We start from the raw sequence: 20,844 nt of genomic DNA on the forward strand, positions 1-20,844 counted from the left end.
TCACCCACAAATGAAAATTCTGTTGTCATTTACTCATCACCATGTTGTTCCAAGACTGTATTACTTTGTTCCATGGAACACAAAAAGAGTTATTTAGCAACTCTTTTTCATAAAATGAAAATTGATGGGGCCCTATTACATTAAAAAGAGCAGCTTAGATATTCTGTTACTGTAGATAATGCCTTTTGTGAGGTTTGGAACGACATGAGGGTGAATAAATGATGACACAATTTTCATTTTGGTGTGAAGTATTCCTTCAAAACCTCTCCATCTGTCTCTATCGCTCCTTTTCTGGTTCCTCTGCTTCTTTACACTTCTTATTTCTCTTTAAGTCTCAGAGTCTGTGTGGTTAGTATTAGACTGCTCCATTTTCAAAAGTGCTACTGATATTTATGTGATAGCAGCACAGTGCCCAGAGGGCAGCCTATGGCAAAAATGTGAGCCTGTGAGACCATCCACTCCTTTCAACATTACATTATGGAGTTGATGAATTTGGAATAAAAAAGCTTTTCTAAGAAATAGAGCAGGCCAGTGGATTGTGCTGACTGCTGTGTGAATGGCGTCAAGACACGTCACCCGTCTTAAATGGTTTATGAGATGCTCTGTTAGTAGCTGACGTGGCTGGGTAGAGAAAAACAGGTAAACAGAGGAGAACACAAGGACAGACAGACAGAGAAGCAAGAAGAGAAGACATAAGCTGTCATGTTCAGTAATGTCCAACTTATAGTTTGCGACCCGAATTCTCATGGTTATTTTTGAACAGTGTTGGGTTTTGTATGAAGAAATATTTAACTTTGTTTTATAAAACAGTTCTGATTCAGAATTCTGATTAGATGAGCTGCATTCAGAGCTGTTGTAAGGTGTAAATGCATACTTGTGACATTGCTTCAGTTAGGCTATAGAACTAGATTACTTTTTTCCAATTATTATTATTATTATTATGAATAAATGTTACTGTTTATTGAACATTAGTATTTGTAACCACCATTGTATAAAGCAATACACCGTAGCAGTGATTTTACAATGGTTAAACAACAACGTCAACTTTCGTTTTCGAAAGAAAGTCGACTTCAACGACTTTCATTCTCCTGCAGAACACAAAGTAAGATTTTTAGAAGAATATTTCAGCTCTGTATGTCCATACAATATAAGAAAATGGGTGCCAAAATTTTGACACACAAAAAAAGCACATAAAAGGCAGCATAAATGTAACTCCAGAGGTAACATATCTTCAGAATTTAAATGATAGGTGTGGGTCAATATTTAATATTCCATTTTTGCTAGAATTTCTTTTCCCTTACCAATAAGGGGATGTGCATGAAGAATATTACTCACCAAAAACACAGGAAGAAGAATTTAAAAGTTAAAGTTAAAGTGGAGATTGACTGAGCAGGTAGGAGAATTTATAGTAAAATTGATTTCTCACACACACCTATGAAATCACTTCTGAAGGCATTGGAGTCTTTTATGCTGACTTATGTGATTTTTGGTGCTTCAAATTTTGGCACCCATTCACTTGAATTGTATGGACCAAAAGAACTGAGAAATTATTCTGAAAAGCTTAATTTGTTTTCAGCTTAAGAAAGAAAGTCATACACATCCAGGATGGCATAAGGTTGAGTAAATGATGAGAGAATTTTCATTTTGTTTTTGGTATTTTACTTCATTGCATGCCTAACAACACCATTTACAAGAGGTCAAAATCACTTTATTTTTCTTCTTTTTCTTGTTGTTTTATTCTAGTTTTGGATTCTGGATAGAGCTCAACAGTGACTGCGAACTTCTTTATTTCCCATTCATTGTCTAAATAGGCATTTCAGAAAATTATTTATTAACGAGTTCTAAGCCTTGATTCGATATCTACCTCAGATATTTGTGAGCTAAGTATTTTGAAATGAGAGAAAAAGACCTAGATACAAACCTGTTTATTTAACATATTTTACGAGGGAATGAATCAACTAGAAATTGCACAAAGATCAGCGAATTATGTAATTGAGTAAGTCTGTTGTTTGTGTCTTCTTAATGCATTTTCATATAATAAAGCACAACTACTGTATTTTATGATCTAATGCTACAACATGCTACTTCCATATTTGCATTTATTAATTTAGCAGATGCAAATGCTTACAAAATGAGGGGTACAACACAAGCGATTCATATTAAGGAATGTAAGGCTAATTTATACTTACTGGGAGAACAGACAAATGACGACGAAATGCAGTGACGTTTTTGTTCTGCCAAGGTGTTCGTTTGGTGAGATTTTTCCTGTTTGTGCACATATATTAAATTCTTGACCCAACAAAACTAGGCTGGTCGAAGAGCGTTAATGATTGGTTAAAACTATCTGTGGGTGTGGTTTGGAGGTGACGCTTTTTATTTACAACCACGCGTGGCAGCGAACAGTTGTTACCGGTTACTGTTGTTAAAATGGATAACTTTGACGCCTGTCTCTCAGAGATTGTGTGGAAGTATCCTTTTTTGTTTTACGTGATCTGCAATGCAAACTCAAAGACAGTGTGACTGAGATAAATGAGTAGGGAGAGAGATTTGAGTTTTTAAAAGTGAAAGAGGTCGTGACATGTTTAATAAAGCAAAGAAGCTTCACAGCGCTAAATGCGGCGGTCCACGGAGAGAAAAACCTGCAATATTGGTTTTGTTTGTGGCTGGAACAGTTAGTTAAACACCGTGACATCACCCTAAACGAGCACATTTTAAAACGACATCATGCGTAGTATAAACGGCGGCTTCGTTCAAGGTATAAACCAGGTTTAACACCAAAAGTGCTGCATTACAAAGTTTCAATAGCGCCAGTAAATTACTGCCAAAGCAGAGATTACAGTTTTTTTTTATTAATTTGTTTTTTTATTAATTAATAGTAACTAAAATTAGGTAGGCAACTAGCTAACTAGTTAGCTAATGGTTGCTAACCTGCTTCACTAATTGGTGAATTGTGGGTAGTGTTGTACTTCACTAGGAGTAAGGCAATTACACATATAACATATTTTTTAAATCTAAGTACTGGCTTTATGGAAGCTGTACTGTACCATCGTTTAACAACATTTATTATACTTTATTATTTTATATTTACAGTACCTTATCATATGGCTGTCCTGAAAAGTGTATACGTTATTCCTACAAATCAGTTTTGCTATGACCTTTGAGCTCTTTCAATTTTACACTTTGTCCTCAGGGTTACTGGAGGTGAGCTGTTTGAAGATATCGTAGCAAGAGAGTACTACAGTGAGGCTGATGCCAGGCAAGTATTAACACAGACTTTTTATTTTGCTCAAACTTTGTTAAAAATATGTGTATTTCTGCAGAATGGATGTAAAATGCGTTAAGAATGGTACATAATATAATTTGTTTTATCCGTTATGATTGTTTTTTTTTTTTTTTTCAGATTGTCAGATTGTACAATAAGATCCCAAGTAAGATCTTGGGTATACTGTAAGCCAAGACAGACTGTGCGATAAAACAGTCTTACGAGCTGTGACCCAAAATTGCGACCAAAGAATTTTATACGCTGTTAGAGGCTAAGATTAATTGTAAAGGCAATTAAGATTTATGATCACAAATATTTTCTCAAACAGCAAAATTGTGGCCAAAATCATACAACGTGCACCAGACGTTAAACAGAGCTGAGATTACGACATTACTATTTGTAAAAAAAATTATGAATAAACAAATATGCAAGGGGTGGGGGATGTGTAGAACTTGACAGGTGTGCCAATGGGGTGAAAATCTGCAGATTCTTTTGTGGACAGAGCTTTTGCTTGTGGCACTACTCATTAGTAAATTTGATACTGGCAACGTTTCTCTCCGTAAAATCTGCTTTCAGTTCTTTTGAGGTCACATGACTCTTTTGTGAAGTCCAATATATCAAGTCTGTTTCTCTGTGTGTCTCTAACGAAGTTATTTATACTGATAATAAATTACACACTGCTTCCTTTTTCAGTCTTGCTTCCATGTATGAGTGTAATTTTGCATGTGTAAAGCAAAATGTGTGTGTGTCTTTGGGGCTTGGCATAATGGAAAGAAAGAGCAATGTGCAGCAGGTTATTTATAGATGATTAATGACTGCAAGCATTCTGATGAATGTGTAATTCTATGTACAATCACCCACAACATACTGCATTCTTATTTTTCTCAATACTGATTGTGTTTCTTGCCTTTCATAATTATACTTCCCTTCTGTCTTACGTTTCTCTCTTTCTCTATTGCAGTCACTGCATTCAGCAAATTTTGGAGAGCGTTCATCACTGCCACGTTAATGGGATCGTCCACAGAGATCTGAAGGTCAGAACACACATACTCACACACTCTGCTCCAGACAGTGGCGCTCAATGTAGCACAGACTAGTGCCAAATTTAGAACAGTCTGACGTAGCCGGATCTGGTATTGTCTAACAGAAAATTATCTTGTGAAGCACACTGCTGTGTCTGAGAATTTAATATTTTATCCTTTAGTCTTCTTAAAGCCTCTTAGCTACTGACAATCAATCTACATTTGTTTTGAACTTCATCCAAAATGTCTTGTCCTTCATCCAACACGTTGAAAGAGATTTTCTCTTAAATAGCTGATTTAAAGGGATAGTTCACCCCAAAATGAAAATTGTATCATCATTTACTCACCCTCATGCCATCCCAGATGTGTATGACTTTCTTTCCTCTGCTGAACACAAAGAGAGGAAAGAAAGTCACACCTATCATATCACTTCTGAAGACATTGATTTAACCACTGGAGTCAAGTGGATTACTTTTATGCTGTTTTTATATGCTTTTGAAGCTTCAAAATGTTGGTACCCTTTCACTTGCATTGTGCAGACCTACAGAGCTGAAATATTCTTCTAAAGTCTTAGTTTGTGTTCAGTAGAATAAGAAAGTCATGCACACCTAGGATGGCATGAGGGTGAGTAAACTAGAGAATTTTCATTTTTGGGTGAACTATCCCTTTAAGTAGAAAGTCCATTAACTAAGAGAGAATTACAATCATTCATCGATATGTGTGTGTGTGTTATACTCAAAGCCTGAGAATTTGCTGTTGGCCAGTAAGATGAAGGGGGCTGCAGTTAAGCTAGCAGACTTTGGTTTGGCCATAGAGGTCCAAGGTGATCAGCAGGCATGGTTTGGTAAGTATCATACCATACACCCATCTCTGGTGCAAGACCAGCTTAAGCACTGTTTGAAAAGAAATGGTTGTCTAAATGACTTTGAATTACAATTATTATTAACTAAAGGGGAAGGATCACACCATGGCTATTCAGTTTCAAGGATCTGGCTGTCCTTATTAATTTAAATTGGATGGGATGCCAGCATTAATTGAACCACCAACTGTTATTTTACCTAGCAAGTTGGCAGAAAAATCCATAATGAATAGTCAATGAAATTAAAAATGTAGCTTTATTGTATTCAACGAAGGTCAAAATATATGAGAAGTGTAAAAATAATATACCACAATCACAGACATTCCTAGGCGGATGGAATACAAATTTTCAGGATCCCCAAAAGAATTAAGTTACACAAAATTAAATTAAAATAAAACATCAAATGTGTATTCATTAGTAAATTAGTATAGTATAGTAGTATATTATAGTGATGTGTAGTATAGTATAATATAGTATAGTATTACATAGAGCTGCAAAAACAGAATTCTGTAGGACCCATTGCTATAAAGCTACAGTATATTGTTAATACCAACAAATGCATGACTAGAAATAGCTTTTTCTTGCCAGCTTGGCAAACTACAGCTTTTAATACTAAAATCATTCATTTAAAATGGTAGAATGTGCATTCATTCCTTTTACCCACTTCCTATCCAGGTTTTGCTGGTACTCCAGGGTATCTCTCCCCAGAGGTCTTGAGGAAAGATCCTTATGGCAAACCTGTGGACATGTGGGCCTGTGGTAAGTACAGGACTGATCAGGTCACACAAATATGAGCCTCATCACTGAGGTTTGATGGATGTCATTGTTAAAGATCATTAACTGATTATTGTAGCCTTTTAGCTGCGTTTAATCTAATCAGCCTAATGGAGTGTTTCTGGTAAATTGTATTTCTGTTTTTCAGCTTAAAACTAGTTCATTTTAAGCAGATGAGTAAATATTTCAGTGTAGCCTTGATGTAAAGGTGATTGCACAGTTATTCAGAATTACCATCAGGAATAAGTTCTTCCCTCTTACCAAAAAGTACTGAGGTGGTACCATGGTAAAGTTATAGTTGCAGATGATAATATCATGCAGGGCCATTTTTGATCATATGGGGGCCCTAAGCGAATTCCTACTAGGAAACTCCAAGTTATTTATTGTAAACCTTGCTTGCACCTTGGTGGATCGATACCACTTATAGTTAGAAACAGCCCTGTTACCATGGCACCTTTACAGTATATGTTGCATTGGTACTGTATGATTACTCTTGTATTATGTCTTTTATATAATACTCGTTGTACGTCCAGCCCCCAATCGGGCTAATCATCTGAGGAGAGGGATAAGTGCAGCGGAATGCAGCTGCTCCTCGGTTAGCTGGTAGTGGCGAGAACTCCACGATAGCGCATCCCTCCTCCTTCCTGAGTTTCGTCACCAATGTAACAAGGTTACTAGTTTCATTGGAAAGGAGGAGGTGGTAGCCGTCAAAATAATGGTTTAATAAAAACTTAAACAAAAAGACAGAGAACACAAACACACACACTGCAGCTTCATGTGGCTCTCTCTCTTGAACTGCCGCATTCTGCTGCACTTTTCCCTCTCCTTGTGGGGGTGCGGTCATGCAGTGATGGCCCGGCCCTGCCCTCCTCCTCATCACATCCCCATTTAGACATTAAAGAGATTTTTGAAATTCTGATTTTTCAGAGTAGAAACTATCTAAATTGACAGCAATCATAACAGGAGGATTACATACTGTATGTTCACCCTTTGGCTCATCCTCAATTGACTAGATTCCATCATACTTTGTGCCCAATTAAGTATTTGTTTTTAAGATGTGAATGTACAGTACCAGTAATGGGAGCTCTGTTTCATATAGGTGTGATTCTCTACATTCTGCTGGTTGGATACCCACCATTTTGGGATGAAGACCAGCATCGCCTCTACCAGCAGATCAAGGCTGGTGCCTATGATGTGAGTCTGGCTAGCTGTATTTCTGATGATCTGCATACTGTTTCACTGCAGAATGTTCACTGAGAAGGACAGGCTAAAACTCTGTTCAAAAACCTGCTGAGATGCCTACCAGTAAGCAGTAAAATTATATTGCCATGTTAGATACCTTTTAAAAAAAAAATATTCTAAGGTAGTATCGCTTGTGTGTGTCTGTTTACACTTACTCCGCCCAACACTGCTCAGACCAAACTCAAGACAGACATGACAGATTTATTTGGGGTCAACTGCTGATCAAATGAAGGCAGGGATATTACAATTTTTCAACCAAGCAAGACATTAAACTGGTTAATTCATTAGACATTTAGTGGATTAAGAGATTGGATAACTAAGTGAATATTTTTGCTCCAATAGTCTGGTGGAAACTCTGGATTTTACGACAAACCTCCATGTGCGGCTGTGGTAGTTGTGGGTGTAACAATGGAATGTGAATGTGTTGTCATGCTGGAGATCCGGGTTTGAATCCCACCCCTTAACATATTTTTTACCATGTCTCTACTCTTAATATTTCATACAATACTACTAAATATAAATAATAATAATAAAAAAAAAAGAGATTCGGGGAAGGTCGGAGAGTTGAGAGAAGGATTTGATCTGGATAAAATTGACCATGGTTTTACTGTAGTAATCTTGTAGTAACCATGTGTTTTGGTGGAACCTATATAGTTCTGATGTACTAACATGTAATTTAACTAGAAAAATACCATGGTGATATGATGGTTACAGTAAATCCATGGTTATTTTTGTAAGGTTAGGGGTAGGGGTTGGTTTAGGGTGCTGCAGTGATGCCATTATACTATATGTTAGTATTTAAATGGGTGTAAGAGTATCTGCCGCTATTTGCACAAAGAAGATGCTTTTTGTTGCTTTATACACTTAGTGAAAATAGCATCTGTAGCTATTTGCACTTAGTGTGAATAGCATCTATCGCCATAGCCTCTGCCTAAATATTAACATCCAAGATGGCTATTGGGTCGAGAGAGAAAAAACAGTTTTATTAAATACTGAAAACTATCGATAAAAGTTAAATGTAATTAAAATGTACTATTTTAGCCTATGTATTTTTATGCCTATTATGCTGTTAGCTTAGCAACATTTGCTAACTTCAAACTCTATTGGCATCAATTGTGGATCGAGTCTCTGGTGTCCTTCTCTTTAGGAGCCCTATTTGTGTGCTGCACTAGTTGCTACCTAGGTAAAGCATTTCAAATAGGGATGTCCCGATACAATACTGGTATCGGAATTGAGTCCAATACCATGCTTATGTACTTGTACTCATAAAAATGCTCAGATACCATATGTCTTACAAATGTCAATACGTAAACATTCAGTGCACAAATTAAAATCACGTTATGTCCTAGTGAGATTACTTTACCACAATAGCTGCAATTTAATTATATAAATATATAGTTTACATAAGCAGCGTGTGCTGACAGTGTGGTGCCGACTGCATTTACCATTTAAAGCTACTCCTTTGCTCATACAGGGAAAACATCATCATGAGCATCGAGAACTCAGTTTGTAGCAGATGACAGTGAACAGAGAGCAAATTCACTTTTTAGCGTGAGGCACATACAGAGTACATATTTTAAAAAGTTAAATTGCAGCCTTCTGTGGTTTAATAATCACTTTGAGTCACAAAGCATCTGGCTTTTCTGGGGGAAGCTACTGTTTTTTTCTTATTATTATTATTTTTGTTTGGTGCATTACTGCCACCAACTGGACTGGAGTGAGGAGCATCAATAGGATGTTTTTATAATAATAATAATAATAATCATAATAATTATATATGTACATACATATACACATTAATTACATTAAACCATGCACGTATATATTATACCACCCTATAGATCCTATAGAGGAGTTGCTACAAACACGGCGACCAGGGGACAGCGGGGACTGCCCAAGGGAGGCTCGGGCCCACCAGTATGGGGACCGTACCACGGAAAATACACACAGGGAGATTAGTCCACAAAGGCCCATCCTGTGGAGCACCTATTCCAGTACAGAGTAATTTTAGTACCCGTAGTGGGTCTGGTCGGGGAATTCCTCCCCTGAATTTGCGGACCAGAGGGCTAGGGAGGAAGAACATTCAGGGAACGCGAGTTTGGTGTACTCTGCTGGGGGAAAAGAGCGCACGTGATCACCTCAGTGGCGGGGAAAGGCACTATTTGCAAGCAGAACACCTGGTCAGATGTTCCGCATTCCCGAGTTTTACGTGCTCGTACCTGAGAGAACATGGGACGAGACTGACTCAACCCTGAGATTGTAAAATCTCGTAAAGGTATTGGGTGTTGCCCAGCCCGCTGCTCTGCAAATGTCTGCTAGGGAGGTGCCATTGGCCAGTGCCCACAAGGATGCCACACTTCTCGTTGAGTGTAATCGAACCCGCAAGGGGGCAGGCACGGCCTGGGTGTGATAGGCCAAAGTGATGGCGTCAACGACCCAGTGGGAAAGCCTCTATTTTGAGACAGCGTTCCTTTTCCACTGTCCACCAAAGCAGACAAAGAGCTGCTCAGAACATCTAAAGCTCTGTGTGCGGTCCACATAGGTACGCAAAGTGAGCACCGGACACAGCAACGAAAAGGCTGGGTTTGCCTCCTCCCGGGGAAGCTTCGCTTGCAGGTTCGCTATCTGGTCCCTGAAGGGGGTCGTGGGAACCTGTCTACTGCGTTGCGGTGCGCCGATATGGTGGCTGCATAAACCTTCAAGGTGGAGGGGGACAGCCTCCCCCTCAGGCTCTCTTGCAGGAATGAGTGCACTGACCCGACTGCGCATTTCTGCAGGTTTTCGGATTGAGAAGAACACCAATTCATGAACAAGCACCACTTCAGGGCATAAAGTTGCCTGGTAGTGGGAGCTCTGGCTTGGTTGATAGTGTCTATGACAGCAGGTGGTAGGCCACTTAGATCTTCTGCATCCCGTCCAGGGGCCAGATGTGGGGGTTCCAGAGGTATGGGTGCGGATGCCAGAGGGTGCCCCGTCCCTAAGAAAGAAGGTCCTTTCTCAGGGGAATTCGCCAGGGAGGTGGTGTCGCGAGGAGTGTGAGATCCAATTGGGCCAATAGGGGGCCACCAGAGTGACTTGTTCCTCATCCTCCCTGACCTTGCACAGCATCTTTGCAAGTAGGCTCACTGGGGGAAATGCATACTTGCGCAGCATCCAGAGCCAGCTGTGTTTCCTGCACGTCTATCCTGAGGGGAGCCTCCGCTAGGGAGTACAGTGGGAGGTCTCTTGTGAAGCAAATAGGTCTACCTGTGCTTTGCCAAACCGCTCCCAAATCAGCTGGGCTGCCTGGGGGTGGAGCCTCCACTCACTGCTGAGCATGTCCTGTCGTGTCAGCGTGTCCGCTGCCTTGTTGAGGTTGCCCGGGATATGAGTGGCGCGCAACGACATGTGACGAGAGTGCACGCCACCTTGGCGATTTATGTATGCTATCGTGGTGGTGCTCTCTGAGTGAATTAAGACGTGCTTGCCTCGAAATAGTGGGAGAAACCTCCTAGCAGTTGATGCGCCAACCCAACCGGGGCCCCGTCCAGGAGCCGGCGGCTGTGTGCCCATTGCAAACGGTCTGAAGCCAGTGCTGATAAATCAATTCGAGCGGCGCAGCCACCGCTGAGGATGACATATGCCCCAGAAACATCCGGAACCGCCTCAATGGAACCGCTGTGCCTTGTCTGAGCGAACTTAGGCAGTTCAGCACCGGCTGCGCGCGCTTGTTTGTGAGGCGCGCTGTCATTGAGACTGAGTCAAACAAGCAAGCAACCGAGCCTGCTGCACTTCCCAAATCACCTTCATCGCCAGCCGCACTGGCCCCAATCCCATCAAAAGGCACGTCATGGGGGCAGCTCTCGGAGGAAAGAAAGCCGCGAGAACATGAACATTCATAAAACGCTACCTGCGTGTGATCGCAGCCCAGGCACGCAAGGCAGCTCTTATGACCGTCAGAAGTGGAGAGATATCTGCCGCATCCAGGTACAACACAAATGCGGAAAGTCATCTTTAAAAAGACGTGTCTTTAAAAAGACGGTCAACGCCAATGTGTATACTCTTTTAGAGAAAATATACTCTTTTACTCTTTAAGGAAATGCTGTCGACGCGCCCAGGGGTAAAGCTGCACTGCCGTGCAGAGAAGGAGAATGCCGCTGATATGTGCCATAGATCCAACAGCAATGCTCTACTGTGGTGAATGGAACAGTAGTGATCTCAGTGATCCGAAGAAGAAATCTGAATGAACAGATGCATCATTCCCTCCCTTTATACCCATATGTCCGGGGGAGGGATATGCAAATTCTGTCTGCCAAATTCTCTTTGACCTTTTCTCAAGTTCAGTGGTTACCGAGGCCTTCAAGAAAGTCCCTAGTGTCACTTCATTCAACACAACGTCAAAGTGAGCGACAGACAGGGAACCCCACATATTTGCCCATTAGACTCCTCTATTTCTTCTTCCAACTACAACTCTAATTCTAGTAGCCTTACCTCACAAAGATACTTATATGCTTTCCAAATACATTTCCATCTAGGTACCATCTCCTTTATTCTCTCAGAAACATCTAAATCTATTTTGCACTGGATTACAAAATGATCGTTACCTATTGTATGATCTTCCCAAATATCCCAAACAGATATCCTTGCTATCCATTCAGAAACCAATGTTAAATCAATAGCTGAACCACTACCATGCACAATATCTATTCTTGTCTCTCTACCATCTTTGAACTATTAACAAAGTGCTGTGTGCATTAAAGTCACCACACTATATTATTTTATAATTTCCCTGTAATAGTTTCTATTTCTTCTTTGCTTATTCTATTTTATTGGTTATATTATTTAATTACTCTAATAATTTGATTTCCTACAATTATCTCAACCAGCACTGTTTCATATTCATCATTCTGATCTATATCACTACATCCTGATCCATTTTTTATAAAGGTGGCCACACCACCTTAATTTCCTGTTTTCCTATCTTTCCTAATGACCATGTATCCATGCAACATAATGTCTAATTGTGTTTATCCATGTTTCTTGTATACTGTACATATTAAATGTGGTTTCTGTTCTTTTTCATTTATTACATTTTTTAAATCTAGCTCATTCACAATCTAGCTTCTTGCATTCCATTGCACAATAATTAACACCATTATGTACTTCCACATGGTGCCTGAGTGTTTGTAATTTGAGACTTACATTTTTCATTTATTTTTTCCACTTTAACTCCCTCCATGTTCAGGTACCTCTCTGCAGCTTTGATTATAATTTGAATTCTCTCAGTTCTGCTTTCTGTTTGTGCTGAACAGTTAATTTCTTCTGCCATAAATTAAATGAAGTCAACCTTTCCAATAACCAAGCTATCTACATTTACTTTCCTTACAACTGGAGCTTTCCCAGGCTTTGCCTGAGATTTCCCTTCACCTGAAAATCATTGCTCCATCTTGTTTCACTTTTTTTAATTGCTTCAACAAATGTCAGATTTTCAGATACTCAGATATTCTGCACTTTCAAAGCATTCTTATGAGCAATGCAACCTCCATATCCAGCAATGTGCTCACCCCCACAATTATAGCAATTTGCTTTTTCACATTTACCATACTCATAATTGCCACCACACCTTGCACAACATTGTTTCCCTCTGCAGACTGCATCTACATGACCATATTTTGTGCAATTTAATCATCTAAGTGACAGGAATGTAACATCTTACAGTGTAAATTATATATCCAATAAATACTCTATCAGGGATCTTTTCCTTTTCAAATTGCAGCATTATGGAAAATCTATAAATGTTTACATTGTTTCTTAAACACTGTAGAATAGATGCTTAGTTTCAATCACCTTAACACCTTCAATACAAATTTTAATTCTGTCAGTGGAGACATCCGTTGGTATTCCAGTGATTACACCTCTTACCCAAGCTTTCTTATATGGTATAGTGCATGAAACTGTTGCCTAGCATCAATTTTATGTCCAATGCAGCTTTTTGCTGTTTTTCATCCTTACACAAGATTTGTAAATTTATGTTCCTCATTTTCCTTGCACTTTCTATACCTCCCAAAGCTTTTTTCAGGGCTTTAGTTATTTTGATAGGGTCTATCATAGTATCAGTGTCTGTGAATTTCAACATTACCTTAAACTCTTCCCTATATTTCCTGACAGAATGGTCTTGCTTTCCACTATCAATACACGATCCATGACTGGAAGTTTTCTTCTTTTTCTTTCCCAACTAACTATTTTACACCATTCTCTCTCTCCATGTTCCCATCATATGTTTCATCCTCCATTTCTGGATCACTTTCTGAACTGCAGTCACTTCCTTCCATTGATGCTCCAGACACAGTTTAGTCCAATGTATTTTAGATTGTGATGTGAGGTTCTGAATAAAATAACTTTGTTTGATAAAAAAATAATATAATATCATGTTGAAAATGAATTATACTTTAATTTAATTACAATTTTATTTAGTTTATTTATTTAAACACCATTTTGATGATAACATTTAAATAAATGGTTGATATACTGTACAGTTCAGAATTTTTTTTTTAAAGTATCGGTACTACAAAAAAATGGTATCGGGACATCTCTAATTTCAAATCAGTGACTTTTGAGGTTCCATTTGGGTTACAATGCTGCCTTAGGGGTCTTTAACACAGGATCTTTCCGTCTGCGCTATTTTGTAGTTGTTAGTCTATATAAGTCATATGTCAGATGGAGGTCTTTGATAATTTTGCTGTTTTTTCTGCATCTCGCTCCATGAGTAGACCTCTGAATCAAACTAGACTTAACCTTCTTTTAAATCTGCCGATAATCTTTTAATCTATTTGAAATCTCTGATAATAAATTGACATAATTAATCTTTGGTTCCTTGGGTTCTCAGGTCATATATAATCATTAATGATTCTTGTGTTGTGATAAGGAACCATCTTATCTCTTTTTATAGTTTCCCTCTCCTGAGTGGGACACAGTGACCCCTGAAGCTAAAGATCTGATTAATAAGATGTTGACCATCAATCCTTCTAAACGCATCACAGCTGCTGAAGCCCTCAAACACCCTTGGATCTGCGTATGTGTTTCAACACACATACATAGACACAATCTTCCTTTTCGACAACAAAATCATTTCCTAATCCTCACTAATCACTTGTAATCATTGTTTTCTGTCCCTCACCAGCAACGCTCCACTGTAGCCTCCATGATGCACAGACAGGAAACTGTGGAGTGCTTGAAGAAGTTCAATGCCAGAAGGAAACTCAAGGTTAGCTTTTGTCTGGTTTTCTTACCCCTTCGTCAACTTCTTTCATATCCATTTTGACTTGTGCTAGAATTATATGGATTTTTCAATGGCCAAGATATTCTAGGCTCTGGTCAAGTGGTGGGCAAGTTATCCTGCAAATAACTTTTTAAGGAAATTAGGATATGCATTTTCCTGCTATTTAATTTAAGTAATAATAGTAATAGTAATTGAATAGCTATTTAAATGGTTCACCCTTTCATTTCTCTCTTGCTGTTTTCCCTTCTCTTTCACTTTCCAAACTTAAAATGCAATCAGGGTGCAATTTTGACCACTCTCCTGGTCACAAGAAACTTCTCAGGTATGTCTGGCACTGTTGATCTGTATGTGTGAATGGTTGTTCATGTTTGTGTTTGCAACATAAAGTTTTGATTTCTTCTACAGCTGTAACTTTATTCTGTCTCATATGTTCTGGATTTATAATATTTTTTTTTATCCTAAAATTATCTTATTATTAATTATTCTTTAAATATATTTTTTTATATACATATATATTTTGGTGTTTATTTTTATGTACAAAGGTTGTTATAGTGTGGTGGATTTTTTCCCCCTGACTTTTTATTTAACATTTCCTTCCTGTTCAACATTGCTTTGTCTCCTTTTTTGTGTGTGTGTGTGTTGTGGGGGGGTGGTTGGTGGGTCCTGTTTGTCCCGTGAGGTAAGAACCTGAATCGACGTTAGAATGGGACGTGTTTTTACTCTAACCAGTCTGTCAACTGGTTTGCTTGTTTGACACACTTCCCTGTTGCTGTCCCTTTGACACACTTCCCTGTTGCCATGAGATACTAATTACCCTTGTTTGCATGTGATCAAGGTTACATTCATAATGTCACATTTGTCTAGGTCTTACATTTAATCTTTCAAAATGCAAGATCTTTAAAACATAAACATTTATGCGGTCACGTTGTGGCAGGGCGGAGGGCGGGGCCGGGTCGTGATCCTACGACCCGGCCCCGCCCTCTGCCCTGCCACACACGTGTTAAGCAGGAATTATAACTGAAATGTTACTTTTGAATAATGTAATGATATATGGTGTGTTATGAATGTAACCACAATAATAATTCCTAGTTTCATGTTACTGAGGGAGTCTCGCTCATAAAATAAGTATCTTGAGTGCTTGCGCATTTTCTGGTTACATTTCCATCTATGTTCATTTACTGGAATGTTACATTTATATATATATAAGCTATAGTGCAAATGTTTACAAATGCCAACTGTAAATTCAATATATTTGGAATATAAATTATGTTACAATGGAATAATAGAAAGCGTTGAACCAACATACTGTAATAGCTTTATGGTCATTTTGATAAGCTGAATTCAAAGCAACTCTTTCTTTGAGGACAAATGTGTGTAGTTTCAATACTTTAAACTATATTAGCATGCTATATTGTGAAAAATATACTATCACCAACATGAACTTTAGCAAGTGTATGCTAAAATATATATTTACACTGGCATCTTTCACAATAAGCATGCTTTTATTATTTATTTACATGTATATATTTACACCTTGTGCTCTATGTATGAGAACTGTATAAGAATTGTACAAGAACTCATGTTTGAGTTTAATTTAATATTCTTATTTATATTCTATAATTTTTTTCACTTAAAACAATTTTCCTTAGTTATGCCACACTATTTATAAAGTTCTATTCTTGTTACTCTTGCAGTTTTTAATTTTACAATATGGTGTTTATGAGCATGAGTTGAAGTTTAAATATGGAGTCAAATATAGAGTCAAAATATGAAATAATTGGGAAAATAATTGTTTACCTTTGTAACATTTTGAATGCTATATTTTCCCTTCAAAATCTATTCAAAATATTCTCAGGAGCAAATTATACTTGGAAGCAGTTGAAATACTAAATTACCTTTTTTTAATCACAAACACACTTATCCTCTAAGAAACAATTTGCTAGATTAATGGTTTTGATTGTGACCTGCGTTAAACTTTTTTATCCCTTAGCTTTGCTTTGTGTGCACCAAACAATAGAGTTCCAATCCTATAAATGAATGATTTGTTTGACTGTCTAAAATGTTCCCTGCCCAAGGTCTTGTCACAATAAAGAGAACGATAATCCCAGAATGCCTGCTGCATGTTCCTTAAGGGATTTATAATGTTCCAGTATGTACATATTTATGGTTCCCTCTTATTTTTCACTCAACAGCAGCCAAAAGTTTGTTGAACAAGAAGACAGATGGTGTGAAGGTGGGTTAAATTTGTTTCCTGTTAAACTTTTTTGCAAAACCAAGATGTAAAAAAAACCATATGTTCATGGGAATGCCTGAGAATATCCTAAAATTAGATAATTGTGCATCATTCAGGTTTATACTGTTGTTTGTTGGTTGTATTTTAAGAAATGCTGATGTTTTTGATTGGATCCATTTCCAATTCAACAACAATGCAGTTTCAATTAGAGTACTGTGAGGCATTTCAATCAATTCCATTTCAATTCCAATTTTCAGGTTCTATTTAGAAAAAAAACATTGGAAACAAAAATCTTTTTGGACCTTGAAATGGTTAGTTAATGTCCTGAATTTGCCGGAAAACAAATGGAATTACCATTCATTCTCACTTTTATTTTGTCTTGTTTACTTATGTACATACTGTGGATGCATATTTCATGTACTTTTACACTATTAATGTTACATGTTTTGGTCTTTAAAAGATTTTATTAAAGTTGAAGAAAAAATTGAAGAGCAAGCTATTGGAAATAAATGTGGTCATTATTATATATCAAACATTATGGATATATTACATGGTAGATATTAATGTTGATGAAGTTAATCGATAAAGTCAATGTTATAATCCAAAATAAGAAAATAATTAATGAATGAATCCAAAAATAATCAAGATTTTAATGCTGCTTCGTGTAAATTTGACAATGTGAAAAATTAAGGCTGTCAATCGAATACATTTTTTTATAAAATTAGTTACGTGGTGTGCCGATAATTTTATTTAATTAATTGCAATTAATCGCATACATAAATATTTGCTAAGAAAGCCCCTCAAGTAACAATAATTCAAAATATAATGATGAAATAATTATAATAGTTATATTTAAATAATTACTATATATTATTTTGTATATAATGAATCTTACTGAATTAACGCACTTAATCAACAGCCCTATTTAAAATACTTAATGTGAAACATTGGCTCAAACAATAGTGTTTGAGGTGAGACTATCTGTTTGGCCAAAGAAAAAAAGATGGTGGAGTTTGGGAAACCTGTTTGAAAACAGTCATTATTTTTTCAAATCCATTTAGTGCCACTAGTGGCATAAAAATTAGATGCTTGTATAAAACTTTATTGATTAATTATTTTATTATTTGTGGCACAGTATATGTTCACACTTTTGTTCATCACATGTGTAAGCTGTTGTTGTATTCATCACATCAATTGACCTCATCAGTTTCCTCATGTATATCTGTGTCTGTCAGTATATCTGTGTATTTCCAGTTGTGGATGTTTTTTGTCACAGAACTCCTGCACTTCTTTTCCCAGTCTTGTATAATTTTGTAACCCTAGTTTGATATAGTAGATCCCGTCAGTGAGATACTTGATAATATGTGATTTGCTCCTCATCCCACTTACAGGTTAACAACAAAACCAACCTAGCCAGCAGCCCCAAAGACACAGGCCCTGCCCCAGCATTGGTACCCATGACAACGACCCCACCCCCTGCATGACCTCACCTCACTAGACCCTCCCTTGCTAAACAACGAGCCAGATTTACTTAACTTTTCATAATAATAGCTCTATACCAAAGCATAGTCTACAGCCTACATAGGCCACTACCTTCTAAGGCAGCATCTAATCTCATGATTAACCGATATGGAACTCTCTATAGAGTCAGAAACTCAGTGCTACACAAACTAGTGCCATTCATGTGAAGCACACAAGAGACAGGACTCACAATTGATTCTGTTAGCATGTTGCTAAGCTAACAATGCAACACTTTAGAGGATAAAGAAGATATGTAAATTGTGTGAAATAGTCCATTTTAAATAGATTTACTTTAGTATGGAATGAAATGGATGTAGTTGGCCTATATTTTTAGTCAACATTTCTCTCGAATCTATCCACCTTCTTGAATGTATTTTTTCACTGTCTGACACAATGCATTCTTGGATTGCCGGATCCATGAAGCACACATCTTGCTGCCTTAGAATTTGGTTACAACAAGGTATCTTGGATGGCAAAATAATGTTGCTGCCTATGTTTTGGAACAGCCTTTACATTTGGAGTATGCCGATGATACTGTCTAGGAAGGCAATTCACAAGTTTTTGGAAAATACCTATTAAATAACTTTTTTTTCGTATGCTACTTAAAATATATCTAAGATTTCATGAAAGGGCTTTAGAAAAACAGATGTAGCTTTAAACTATTTTAGGGTCTCACAAATATTCTTATTATCCAGTAGAATTGAAAACTGTGACATTATACACAGAGTGATATAGTCAACTCAAAGCAAATTTAAGACAAGGTATGCTTTGCAAAGGAAAATAAAAGGTTTGTAAATCTGGCGTTGTTGGTGTTTCTATTTCCCAAAGTTCAAACTGAGACCTTGCATGACCCTCTCAGATGTCACCTTTATGTTGCATATGTGTTATGATTCCATTTGAACTTTGAATTCCAGGAAATTGATAGGTGTATTAAATAAATATGTCTCTGAAAACATCAAAAGCGACTGCTACTCATTGATGTTTTGTAGCTTTACAGCATTTCAAGTACAAAATTCCATACAATGCTTCTGGTTTTGGTTGCGCAGTCATGGTGTATTGCCATTAGCCTGCTGTTTTCCACATTCGTTTTTACCCTTTTAGTTTCAATTTAAATCTTGTCGAATCAGGCTCTGAGTGTCGTTCTCTGGCATAATTTCAATGCTTGGAGTGAATGCTTTACAGTGCATGACTGGTGTTGGTATTGCTTTGGTAGGGTCATATGCTTAGAGATTCTAACATCTGTAGCTTGACATTGTTTGCTTTGTATAATGATGCAGACATGCGCAAACTATCATGTCTCTCGGACTGACAACACGGTGAAGCACTCAAACTGACACACATGTAAACAGTTTCATTTTCTCCCTCTCTCTCTCGCTCTCTCTGTCTCTATCGTTCTTTCTGTCTCTCTCTCTCTCTCTCTCACTCACACACACACACACACACACACGTTGGTCTATCATTATGAGGACTTTCCATAGACATAATGATTTTTGTACTGTACAGCCTACATAGGCCGCTACCGTCTAAGGCAGCATCTAATCTCATGATTAACCGATATGGAACTCTCTATAGAGTCAGAAACTCAGTGCTACACAAACTAGTGCCAGGGATTGTGTTAGGGTTAGGCGATAGAATCTATAGTTTGTACAGTATAAAAATCATTATGTCTATGGAGAGTCCTCATAAGGATAGCCGCACCAACATTTGTTGTGTGTGTGTGTGTGTGTGTGTGTGTGTGGGTCACCTAGGAATCACATCAGCAGTGGTCCAGTGAAACATTTTTTAAAAAGAAGATATAATACATATTCCAAGAGTAAACTGGTCCAAATTGTTCTTACTTTAGAGTGGCCACATTAATGTCCTTAATGTTCAGAATACCTTAGCAACTGCTTAGCAACACTCTATAGCAGTTCTATCATGGCAGTGGGTTTTGCATGTGAACGCACATCTTAGATTTTCTTCAGAAAATATAATAATCTAATTACTATTTCAGTGTATACAGTATGAGCTATCTTGTACATGTAATACATCCCATACTACCAGATACTGTATCTGTATCTCTACAGTTAGTGCTAAATGCTTTCTTGTGCTTTTGGTAATAGGCATGATTAAAGTGCACTTTATTGCAAGTCATTTTGATAAGAAATTGTCTGCTGAGAAAAATGTTATGTAAGACTAAATAATTAGTGGGTAACATGTAAATGACGGTTCCAGTTGTACCTCTCAGGCAACCAGCTGAGCTGGAAAAGGAGACATGCTAAAGATCAGTATATGGCGAATCATTCGACTTCTAGAATAATATTAGAGGACAAACAGAGCATACACAGAGGACTCAAATACTCCAGGTTTATTTATAGACCGTGTTTGCTAAAGCTCTGGCAGGCAATGTTATGAGGGTACTGTACACTGTCTGTAGCGAGCGAAAGAAGAGGGTGAATGTTGTGTGTGTTTGAGCTGAAGGTGCCATGGTGAAGGTTCAGTCTTTGTCTTGTGACCCCCCTCGTTAAGAAACCACAGACATGCAGATAATAGCACATACAGCACTACATAATACATCACTAATGATGGGTTGATGTTTAAAAAAATTTTTGACTGCCTTATGTTGGTCATATATTAGTTTCTTCTCAATAGCCAATTTCATGTATGTTGAGAGTGGTACTGTACATTTATCAC

At 37.7% G+C, this 20,844-nt stretch overlaps 1 protein-coding gene across 10 annotated transcripts in view; it reads left to right on the top strand.

The window, feature by feature from the left end:
• The window catches only part of LOC127643717 (calcium/calmodulin-dependent protein kinase type II delta 2 chain), a 49,022-nt gene that overhangs the window by 17,978 nt on the left and 10,200 nt on the right, over positions 1-20,844 (top strand). For 4 of the 10 annotated variants that reach the window (XM_052126545.1, XM_052126550.1, XM_052126551.1 and 1 more), the window contains exons 5-14: positions 3,191-3,256; positions 4,224-4,296; positions 5,026-5,128; positions 5,819-5,902; positions 7,017-7,111; positions 14,088-14,210; positions 14,319-14,402; positions 14,697-14,739; positions 16,610-16,650; positions 18,042-18,101. In XM_052126545.1, the coding sequence (XP_051982505.1) occupies positions 3,191-3,256; positions 4,224-4,296; positions 5,026-5,128; positions 5,819-5,902; positions 7,017-7,111; positions 14,088-14,210; positions 14,319-14,402; positions 14,697-14,739; positions 16,610-16,650; positions 18,042-18,101 (772 nt within the window). The remainder of the gene's footprint in view (positions 1-3,190; positions 3,257-4,223; positions 4,297-5,025; positions 5,129-5,818; positions 5,903-7,016; positions 7,112-14,087; positions 14,211-14,318; positions 14,403-14,696; positions 14,740-16,609; positions 16,651-18,041; positions 18,102-20,844) is intronic. The other 6 variants (XM_052126547.1, XM_052126553.1, XM_052126548.1 and 3 more) reach the window with 3 other exon arrangements.

This window comes from Xyrauchen texanus, chromosome 5 (assembly GCF_025860055.1).
Source record: "Xyrauchen texanus isolate HMW12.3.18 chromosome 5, RBS_HiC_50CHRs, whole genome shotgun sequence".
NCBI classification, from domain to species: domain Eukaryota; kingdom Metazoa; phylum Chordata; class Actinopteri; order Cypriniformes; family Catostomidae; genus Xyrauchen; species Xyrauchen texanus.